General features: G+C 33.4%; 1 protein-coding gene across 4 annotated transcripts; it reads left to right on the top strand.

Moving 5' to 3' along the window:
• Positions 1-772: 772 nt before the first annotated feature.
• Positions 773-8,131, top strand: LOC106774606 (U-box domain-containing protein 44). Of its 4 annotated transcripts, none has more exons than XM_014661651.2 (5): positions 773-1,328; positions 1,933-2,730; positions 4,500-4,806; positions 5,027-5,491; positions 6,776-8,131. In XM_014661651.2, the coding sequence occupies exons 1-5, from the start codon at positions 897-899 to the stop codon at positions 7,891-7,893; spliced, it is 3,120 nt and encodes a 1,039-aa protein (XP_014517137.1). In that variant the 5' UTR covers positions 773-896; the 3' UTR covers positions 7,894-8,131. The 4 variants fall into 4 exon arrangements, with proteins under 4 accessions (XP_014517137.1, XP_022642635.1, XP_022642633.1 ...); XM_022786914.1 differs by having other exon boundaries at positions 1,243-1,347; XM_022786912.1 differs by lacking the exon at positions 773-1,328 and adding an exon at positions 1,624-1,745.
• Positions 8,132-11,802: the final 3,671 nt, after the last annotated feature.

Raw genomic sequence — 11,802 nt, 5'->3', positions numbered from 1 at the left:
TAATGTATATTGTTAGATTGATGTTATCAGTGTATGAACAAACTCATCTAATGTGTTACAAGACTTGTCTAATCAGTGTATGGACATATCGTCTAATATGTATTCTTAGGCTCATCTAATCAATGTATGAAATGACTCATCTAATATTTTTTTCTATACTCATCTAATCAGTATATGAATATATATTGTTAGACTTAAGTAATGTTTTTTGCTACATCATCTAATCAGTGTATAAATAAAATCGTCTAATGTGTATTGTAAAATTCATCTAAATTGTAAATGATAATAGACTCATATAATTTATGTGTTGAAAATCTTGTTTGATATATATTATGTAATCATTTAATAAATATATGAATGACTTGTCTAAATATTCATCAACAAAATAAAATAAATTTATTAATATATTTTTTATATTATAATAGATAATAGATATGACCACTTAAATCAACCATACAGGCCAATTGATCCGAGTGCATTCAATGACCTTTATGAAGCTCACAATCGCACCCTTAAATAACTATATTATATATATATATATATATATAATAAAAAAATAAGTATATTTTATATCTTGAAAATATAAAACATTTTTTCATTATTAGAATTTTTGTAAATGTAATGTTTCTAAAATGATGTTCTGATTATTAGTAATTGGTTATATCACACTTTGCATTTTAATTTATAAATATTTATAAATATCAATTATTCATGCATACCTAATTTTATTATAAAGTGAGAAAAGAAAAGAGTAATTTAGAAAAGTCAACGCTAAGAGTGAAATTAGTCAAAGTCTTGACCTTCGTTCTTCTTCTTTGTAGTTCACATTCTTCTCAAATTCTGTGTATCATTTCGATTTCATTCCATTCTCATACACACAACCCAACCATGACACAATGTCCATCCACTATTCTCCGCCCTCTTTGCCCACCCTCCAATCCATCCGCCGCTCTCTCTCCGATATCTCTTCTCCGCCACCAGACCACCGCCCCTTCGACACCCCCCGACGCTTCGCCGCCTTCGCCAACCGCCTCTCCCAACTCCTCCTCCCCCCACTTCCTCAATCTCCCCCTATCCACACCGCTCTCAAGGGACTCGCCGCCGAGCTCTCCAAGGCCGCCGAAACCCTCTCCGTCTACAACAACGGCAGCAAGATTCTCGTCCTCGTCCACTGTAAATCCCTATGCTCCTCCCTTCAAGATCGCGCTGTAGCCATTGCCGCCTGGCTCGCACTCCTCGCTTCCGCCCTCCCATCCGGCGACGGCGACGACGACTTCCGCAAGAAGGTCTCCGACCTCGCCAGAGACATGAAACTCGCACAGTTCAGAGTACCTTCTCCATCACTACGTATTTTTTAAACTCAAATATTTAATATAATTCTTAAAATTACATCATTTTTATTTTAGTCATATAGTTAGTTGTCTGCTATTCAAATTGAACAAAAATTAGATGCAATGTTCCAAAGTCACTAAAATATAAATGACGTTAGTGTCATTTCCTATTAAAGTGGATTTTTAATATGCATCTCTTATGAATGTAAATAAAATATTATATTATTAAACAACTAAAAATCGTTTTTTCATATTATTTTTTAAGGAGTTATTTAAGTTTATGTATCAATGACGATTTAAGGATGAACGATAGTATTCAAAATAATGCATTAACCACCTCCTTTTACCATACTGTCGTGGATTCAATATTTAAGTCTGTCTGTACAAAAAAAACATGGATGTCTACGCCGCAAGGTTTAGTGTTTGATTCTTAGGCATACCTTCAATTTTGATTATTATCTAAGTATTGTTGTTAATCTTGGTGGGTGGTAATTTCAGTGAAGGCTTACATTTAACTTGGGTTTAGAATTTCAAGGATTAATGTTGTGTATTATTCGGGTTTATACTGTGTTTTGGTGTCTAATATGGTGTTTGATGATAGGTCTCAGAGAACGAAGAGAGGGTTTGGTGCACGCTGGAAAAGGAAGGAGATGGGAGAGACAGCAGTAAAGCAGTGCAAAGTGGTATTGTCATGGATTTGGCTCGTGCTTTGGGGTTTGACCCTGGTGATCGTGCCGAGTTTTGTAGCCAGGTGAAGCTCTTCAAAGGTGATCCTTTTAGATCCCATTCTGTACCTGAGAGAAGGGTGTTGGTGTCCTTGGAGAGAATTCTTAGTAACTGGTCTGTGGAGCCTGTCACTGTGACCCCCAATTGGGACTTTGAAATTGCTGAAGATGCTGCTGCTCCTGTTTTTCCATTTAAGAGTTTTCTCTGCCCCTTGACCAAGGAAGTCATGAGGGACCCTGTGGTTGTTCTGGAGTCTTCTCAGGCCTATGAGAGGGCTGCTATTGAGTACTGGTTTGAACGGTGCATTCAAGATGGCCGTGATCCCACTTGTCCGGTTACTGGCACGGTTCTTAAGTCCTTGGAGCTGAAACCTAATATTGGGTTGGCTGGGGCAATTGAAGAGTGGGTTGGCAGGGTTATCGATTATCAAATCAAATCTTCAGTGCAGTCTCTGAAAGAGGAACCCTTGTCTGTTGGTCAAGTTGAGCGTGCTCTGGATCATGTTTATAAGGTTTCTGAAGAGCACCCCTCTAGCAGATACATAATCAGAAATGCTGGTGTTGTGCAGTTGATAGTAACACTGCTCAGTAATAACTCCAAAACTATTGGATCACGTTTGAGAAGCAAAGCTCTAACGACTTTACTTAGTATGGCCAAGGATGAAGAAAGCAGGGTCAGTTAGTTATCTTTCTGTGTTTATTTTTAATCTTTTGTTTCTTTAATTTTCTCAACAAATTAACAAAATAAGATTATGCTAGTGTCACCAACCAATATGTCAAAGTGCCATGACGAGGTATGGAAAAGGAAAACAGGACTATGTTCAAATCATATAAAAAAATTTGTTTGCTGCATTTCTTTCCTTTACAGGATACTGATAATTATTCTGTATTACACAAGTTTCTTAAATTTGGAAGATTGTTTTTCCCTTAGGTTGTCATACTTCATGTCGGATTCTGTATTCACCATCTACAACTCTTCTAAACCAGGCATCTATAATTTATCGTCAGCATGAATAATCACATAGTAAATTAAAAACTAAATTCATTTGGTCCCTTCAATTTAGACTTATTGCGATGTTGGCGTTTTAAATTTATTTTTTTAGCTAATTATGTTTTTATATTTTTTAAATTAGGAAAGTTTGGTTATATTGTCTTTTTTTTTTTTTTTTTCTGTCTAACACTTTTAAATTATTATTTTAATCTTATTGGAATTATTTCTCCACCTTGAAATCCATATTATATACAAAACATGCAATAACACAAGATGTACAACTTTCTTGAAAACCTATCAGGTAAACTGCAAAACCATGTAGAAACCTTTCGGAAGAGAAACATCTTGAGGAGTTCTTGAAAGCTAGAAGGAATTATTATAATTGTTTAAGACTTTGAAATACGCAGAAAAACTTTTATTAAACTGATACAGAAGTGATCTAACCGATCATATATAAGGATAATCAATTATATTGTTCATAATGAATCTAGAAACTTAATATGAACAGCTCTAATCCGTCATTCTAGACATAATTGATTATCTACTAAGCTTGTATTTGGACCAAGTTCTAAATAATTGATTACCACCTAAGATAATCAATTATCTATCTTATGGTAATCGATTGTTTATGAAAGCATAACAATGTGCAAACACAAAAGATACTAATTATATTTTAAAGTAATCGATTAATATATTCAAATCACTATTTAGAAGATTTCGGAAAAGATTTAACTCTTCCTCAAAAGCGTGGAATGAATATGAATTGCATAAGCTAATGAATATTAATTGCATAAACTGATGCAGACTGAGATTAATGCATCAATAATTCACATTCACACATGAAAGCAACTCATAATAGCTTATTGGTACATCATCAAAACCAACTATCATTCTAAAAAATTTTCAAACCTTCTAGGGCTTTGATAAACAAAAACAACTTAATTTAATTTATCGAATTGGTGATGATTTTGAATGAAAAAAATAACATGTGAGGGATTTCAGTACAAATAAGCTAATTGAATATAAAACAACTTGAGACACTTACATTGCACAGGTTTAAACTAGAGCAACTAAAAGTACAATTAAGCCCAGATTAAATCTAACTAGTGTCAGTCCTATATGATGGATGACTGCATGCGGAAGTGAGTAGAAAACATCATTACATAGTTGTTTTTGTGTAAATATCAAATGTTCGTCCATATTTATCTCTTTTGGAAAATCGCATTTTTTCCCCTTGTTCTCTTTCTAATGGAAAACTGAGTACTGATTTTACATTATCAATGACAGACAAATTACCCAAAAGCAAAGCAAGCTTTAAGAAATTATTTACGTTGATGTTGATGCAAACTGTTTCTTTTTGGGCTTTACACTTTCTGTTGGTTTCTTGGAACGTATGCCTTTTTCTGTACATATGTACTACTGTTCCTGATTCAATTTCTTGCTTAATGCTAGAAAATAATGCTGGAACGGGGTATCACTAGATTGGCCGTACATAGTCTTATTGGGAGCTCTACGAAGGAGAGAGAATATGCTACCAAGTTATTACTGGAATTCTGCAATGATGAAGATTGTTGTGCAAGAATAGCATCCGAAAAGGGTGCTTTAGTTCTTCTCTCAAGTATAGCAGGAAATATGGAGTATCCGTCTTTGTCAAAATTAGCTGAGGAAGTCTTGAGGCTAATGGAGAGGGTAGAGGATAATGTTCAATGTTTGGCAGCAGCTGGAAGATTTGGACCATTGATTTCACGGTTACATGATGGTATGTATCACTTCTGCTTGTCCCCGATGGAGTATATGCTAATGATTATTTGTTAAAAATATACCAGTTGAATGATTTTTTGTGGATATTTATCCTTTTCTATTGATTAAATATAGCACCACAAAATAAACTTCTGGTGATGTTTGAACACGGTTTTTGATAACTTTTAAGGTTGAATATACTAAATTATAATTTATAATTTTTCCAAATTCGGGAGCAGGTTCTGTTGGTGTAAAGATAGAGATGGCTTCTCTGGTGGGAAGGATGACTTTGACAAATAGCTGTAAAGAACAAATTGCAAGGCAAGGTGCCCGAGTATTTGTCGAACTTCTGTCTAATCAAGAAGGAAGGGGACCGAGTCTGCAAGCATTGTATAATTTGTCAGGATTGGATGGCAATGCAACTATCCTTATTGAGTCTTCAGTTCTTCCATCACTTATAGAAGTTTTATTTGATACTGAGGATCCATCCCATGAGCTGAAGTCATTAGCAGCTTCAACAATTGCGAATATTGTATCTAAGCCAGGGCATTGGGAATTAGCATCTGCTGACAAGGATGGAAACCCAATGCATTCAGAAATTATTGTTTTAAGACTTTTGGGGCTTTTGAACTGCTTGCCTTCTCAGTGTCAAGTGATAGTTCTTCGCATTCTTTGTGGTATTACATTATCTCCTCAAGCATCAGGTAATTTCCATAAGCTAGCATTAAATTAATAGCCCTTCTTCATGAAGGCATTAAACTTTTTCTAGAGTTCACAACCTCAATCTAGCCTTTTGATTAAGTGAGAGCTGCACCATTTGATATTTACACTAAATTTAGTTTTCATGGTTCTACAAACAATGAATATTCAAGAAGTTTTGTGACATTCCTAGAAGTCGGTATTAGAAGATTATATCACTGGAAAGAAACCAGTTACTCCTTTTGAAAAGTGCACTTATCTTTTGTTGTGTGTGCACATGGTGCTGTTCAATTAAATGACTTCCCCTCAATTCCTATTTCTGGTTATGTTATTCCTGTCAATGTGTTAATGTCAGAATAACTATTTTAATCATTAGGTCTTTGTTACAGAGAAAAATTGCATTTACAAGTAACTTTTAATGGCCTTACAGCAAACGTCAAAGTTTCACAAATCCAAATATCTAAAGTTTACGTTCTAATCCAGAGTTTGTGTGCGTGGCTGCGTTCAAATAAATATATTTAGGGTGCATTTTAGTCGTTTTGATTTGTTAAAGTCAAAACTCAAAATAACTGTAGTAACTATTAGAATTTTATGCTACAAAACTTTTGCAAAAATCGCACATTTCTTGAAGTAATAGTTTCAACTTTCAACAAACCCAAATATTTGAAGTTATATAGGGTTCATAGTTCTAGTTTCTTGTAATTATTGAGCTTTTTTTCTGTTATTTTCGTTTTGTAGATGATGATTAATAGTTTTTCTCCATGATTTTCTTTTTCGTATGTAAAGTAGTTTTAGATGAGATTGGTTTAACAAATGGTATATGTTAGAGAATTAAAGGTGTACAAAAGAAGGAGTAAGAAGGAGGGAGCAATATAGAGTAAGGTGGGAGACAGTAGGATATCAGTTGGTTGTGAGTTAGGGGGAAAGGAGAGAGTATAAATAGAAGTTAGTTGTTAGGAGAAGGGGATATTTTTTTTATTCTTTGAATTGTACTGGAACTTTCTCGAGTGGAGGGAGGCTCAGGCTTCCTCGAGAGAACCTATTGTATATTGAATTCTTTGATTGATTCAATAACAAGAGAGTTATTCATTGTTTCTGTTAGTTCTTGAGTATCGTAGTGGGTTGATCGACTTCTTGATCAAAGATGTCTACCAATATATGTAATGAATTTCATCCTGCTTTGGTGGTGGGAGATCGCTTGTATTGTTTTGCTATCTGGACTAGAAGGATCCATCTTTACACTGACATAATGGTTAATGATATTTTTTACATTTGTTTCTCCTATGTAGAGTTAGTAGCAAGCCATATCACGTCTAAGGGTGGCTTTGGAACGATTATACCATTTCTGGAACATCTAGAAGTTGAACATAGAGTGTTTGCTTTTAAGCTTACAAGGCTACTATCTGAATGGTTTAGTCAATACATTGCAAATGAGTTGAGACTTTCAAACAAGCTTACTATACTCAAAGAAAAACTGTTAAATAACCAATCTACAAGTGATGAGAGATCAGATGCAGCACAGATACTTGCCAATATTTCCCTCTCAGAAGATGAAATACGGACACTTTTAGGAGGTAATTTTGTGGAATGGACTGCTTTTACTCTGAAGAATCAGCTGCGTGTTTCCAATGCAAGGTCTTCTCAGACTGCAGCAGGCATGCAGGAAGGTCTTATAGGTCTCTTGCTTCACTTCACAAGGAACCTTGATCAAGAAACTCTTAATATAATTAGAGAAAATCACCTTATGGCCATTTTCTGCGAACAGCTAGATTATAGTTCAAAACCAAAGGTAAAACGACTAGCTGCCATCGGATTGAAAAACTTATCAGAATTTGGAAGGTCAGATACTGCTAGGGATTCTAAACTACCATCTTCCAGTGGATTCTGTTCCTCCCTTGTGCTTGTGTGCGGGAGAGCCTCTAATCAACCTTCCACATGTCCAGTTCACAACCGTCCGTGCCATGAAGATAGTCAATTGTGCCTACTCAAGAGCAACTGTATCAAACCCTTGGTTAATATCCTCAATGACAGTGACACTGATGTTCAACTAGCTGCAGTGGATGCACTTTCTACTCTACTACTACTAGATCACACATCTCGCAGTTTTAAAAGAGTTGTTGATGAGCTTGAACATTTGGGTGCAGTTGATGCTCTTACCACTCTTTTTACTGAAGTTAGATCTGAGGAGCTTCGGGAGAAGACAATTTGGATGATCGAAAAGATATTGAGAGTGGAAAATATCAGCAGTCGGTATGCACTCAATCATTCTCTTGTGAGAGCTTTGGTTGAAGCCTTTAAGCATGGCAATACCAACACGAGGAAACATGCTCAAGATGCTCTTACCCTTCTAAAGCAGTTATCAGGAGTTAGTGGAAAGACATCAAGTCAAACTCGAGTTAAGAGATAGCAAAAGTTGCATTTATTCAGTCGTTCAAATGTTGTATAATCAAATAACAATCTTTGCCCATTGTTTGTATAGAAGTCATAAGAGTTAAAGGACAGGAATGATTGTACATATCAACCATGTAATAGTGACATTAGAGGAATATGACGCACCTATGTGTAAACGTTCATTAAGCAAAGGATTCTTGTATTTTGACACCTCAATTTTTTTTACCACTATTTGACATTATCCCTCATTACTGTTTATACTCTATTTTAGAAATACAAAAGTTAACTTTTGATAAAAACATTTTATTCTCGTAAAAGTATTCCAATGGTGTCATAATTTTTTCCTTTTGCAAAAGTTACTGTAACAAGGAAGAAACTGAACAAATATTTGCTTGTCTGTGACCCGTTAATTATGAATCTTGGAGTTATTTGGTGCATTTTGATGGACTTGTAATTATGTGCAATCAACAGTTCGATTTGTTTACGCACGTCAAGCGTGAACAGATTCCTTGTTCATTCGTACATCACTGATCTGTAACTAAGCAATGTTGTTTGGTGACTTTGAATTTCCAAGCATGAACACTGAATTTGATAATATAATCAAGTGTGTAGGTTGAGGTTTCCTTGATTCAGATTTGAATTGGTGATGTGTTTGAATTTCAAGCACGAGGTGGACATTTCATTTTTCATTGAATTTTTATTCAAGCATAAATCCTTGCAGTGGAGACCTTGCATTTCTTTCGGTGATCAACAAATTGTTATAGCGTAAATTGAAAAGCGTATGAGCATATCGTTCATGCAAATCAAATGGTGTTAGAAAATAAAACTCAGATATATTTTAATATATCTTTTTATGTATTTTCATTTTACATAAGCTTTACTATTTACAGGATTAAGATTAGATTTTTCATCTCCGTGTACCACGATGTCTTCAATTATTATAAATAAAACACTATAATGATCATAAATCAGAAAAACATAATAAAGTAACTTTTTTCACTCTTCCTCTTCCAATGAAATAACCACTACCACTTTGAGTAATGATATGATAACTCTTAAATTTAAATTTATTTCTACAAATTTTTTTTATAAACTTAAATTTTGTCTTACTTCATGTTTCTTTCTGTATCAACTCACATCAAACTTGCTCCTTTCATTAATAATAACAATTAGGTTCATGATCGACTTGTTTTTCATCGACACTCGAGCTTGGCACCATGAAACTTAGCATCATGGTCTATAAGCTTGGCATCCCAATCTAGTGACTCGACAACAAGACATTTGGGCTCATACTTGGTAGCTTGGCATTCAAGCTTCTTGCCATCAAGAGAATTCTAATTTCTTCATCAGCTTCCTCAGTAAGAAAATTTGTCTCCTCCTTTCTCTCATCCCGATAGTATTTTTCTATATGATCGGTCTTACCAACACAATAACATTTGATTGATCTGCACTCATTCGCACAAGGTCATGTTTGCCACAATGGTCCATAGTCAAACTAGTTCTCCTGACCAATATGCTCTTTATCATCTTCATAATAACTTTCATCATCACTTTGGCCACAACCTCCTCGTCCATGACCGCTTCCTCCAAGACCACATCAACCTTGAGTATTCCAAGCACCTTCATTCAGGTCAAGCTTGGCTTGAAGGACTTGATTGAGTGGCTCAAACATCACCTTTCTTCACTGCTCGTGTTCAACTAATAGCATGGTTAAGTCCTTTGACTCTTTGATTGCACACAAAAATATTATCAAAGTCCTTAGTTAGCAACCTTAGGATCTTCACCATAATTCGGCTGATACAACTCCTCTCCACTTTTACCGAATTGATTCGCTATCGCCTCCACCTGAGATATATACTCAGTCACTCGTTCTCTACTCTCCATTCTTAGAGTCTTAAACTCACCTCTAAGTGTTTGAAGTTTGACTTGCCAGACACAGTTATCACCTTTGTATCTTTTCTCCAAAATCTGCCACCCTTCTCCTGAAGATTTTGCATTCACTATCTTCTCAAAGTCAGATTCGTCTACAACTATGTATAGTATGTACACAGTTATTCACATGTGATTTTCCCAATGCAGTAACTTGGGCCACTGTTTGCTCTTCATCTTCTATTGACTTTTAGTAACCATTCAGAACAAAATTCCACATGTTTTTGAGATTCAAGAAGGATCTCATTTGCATACTCCAATTGTGAAAGTTGACTCTCTTTGTCAACTAAGACATAAACACATTGTTTGTTACGTTGGGCATCTCTCTCATTATCTCTTTCTTGCTCAAACACTCAGACTCTTACAACTATAATTCTAATTTAATAAAAAATAACACTCATTTAGATATTGATGAATATACTTCTGAGGTATTTTCATTTTATTTAGTTCTCCAATTTATAAAATTAACCTTAGATTTTTTAAATATATACCATAATATCTTTAATTATAATATAAATCAGAAAAAGATAACATAATAACTTCCTAATTCTTCTTTTCCCAATACAATGTCACTCTCAATAATTATTATGATAATTCTAAATTTAAATTTAGGTTTAATTGCTTACTTTGACCATAATTTTACTATAATGTATCAACTTGGTAGTTCCTCTTAAAAAAAGTTTCAATTTCATTCATATCTGGTATAATTTGTATTAATTAAGTTCATTCTGTTAATTTTGTAGTAGAAACAGAGTTAAGAGTGTGTTACTATGACAAAAAAGTCTATCACTTTTTTTTTCTCCCTCTCCTTTGCATGATGCAGACCCAACTTTTATAATACCTATGATAGCTACAAGACTTCTACTCCTAGGATCTTGTACACTTTTCATGTTCTCATTTTCTTCCCTTCTATTTCTCTCTTTTTCTTTACCTACTCATTTTCTCTCCTTCTGTTTCTCTCTTTTAGTTTGATTAATTCAAATCCTAAATATAAATAATAATAATAATAATAATAATAATAATAATAATAATATTATATTATAATAAGAATAATAATAATATAATAATAATAATAATAATAATAAAATAATAATAATGATAATATTATTATTATTAACATTATTATTATTATTATTATTATTATTATTATTATTATTATTATTATTATTATTATTATTATTATTATTATTATTTAGGATTTGAATTAATCAATACTTAAAACAAAAAAAAATAGAAAGTAAAACAAGAGAGAAATAGAAAGACAAGAAAATGAGAACATACGAAATGACATAAGAATAGAAGAGGAGTTTCATAATTATCATAGGTATTGATGGATGCAAATTATATCAAGTATGGATGAAATTAAACTCTTTTAAGAAGAAGGACCAAGTTAACACAATGCAACAAACTAAAGACAAAATAAACAATTAAATCTTAAATTTATTTCTATAAATAAGAGTTGCATTAAACTTATTTGATTTGATGGTTCTTCAATTTGCATGCAAGTGATTTCTATTTGATTTCAAATTGTTTAATTACAAGTAATTAATTCTTTCCTTATATTTGTGAGACATAATCAGACAATTTTGATAATTTGATATTGAATTAAGGAATAATGTTTATGTATGGCCAAGTAGAACTCGGTCCACATAGAGAGAATCTTGGACGAATGGTTCACATTGTTTATAAATCACTAGATACATATTGATCAATAAATCAAACAATAATAATTTATTATAAAATATAGACCATTAATCCATTATAAATTTATAAATAGGAAGACATTTTGCAATTATGAAGTTTAGTTGAACAATATTTATTCCTCATTAATATCAATGAATTAATTGAAAGACATTTTGCAAGATCTTGGACTTATTTGAAGGTATTGTTATTAACATCGATAAAAGAACAATGTCATGGTTTTTTTAGAGAAGAATATCTCAAATGAGGAAAGAATTTTTCTCGACTTACATGTGCTGAGAAAGATTTTTTTTTT

The sequence above is a fragment of the Vigna radiata genome, chromosome 10 (genome assembly GCF_000741045.1).
Source record: "Vigna radiata var. radiata cultivar VC1973A chromosome 10, Vradiata_ver6, whole genome shotgun sequence".
Lineage (NCBI taxonomy): Eukaryota > Viridiplantae > Streptophyta > Magnoliopsida > Fabales > Fabaceae > Vigna > Vigna radiata.
Note: the sequence above shows the minus strand (reverse complement) of the source record. Positions and strands in the feature narration are given on the sequence as shown.

Excerpts from the sequence above, each read along its gene's own strand:
- LOC106774606 (XM_014661651.2), top strand. The coding sequence starts at position 897 with ATGTCCATCCACTATTCTCCGCCCTCTTTGCCCACCCTCCAATCCATC. Across the intron at positions 1,329-1,932 it reads TGAAACTCGCACAGTTCAGA|GTCTCAGAGAACGAAGAGAG; the intron begins GTACCTTCTCCA and ends GTTTGATGATAG. Across the intron at positions 2,731-4,499 it reads CCAAGGATGAAGAAAGCAGG|AAAATAATGCTGGAACGGGG; the intron begins GTCAGTTAGTTA and ends GCTTAATGCTAG.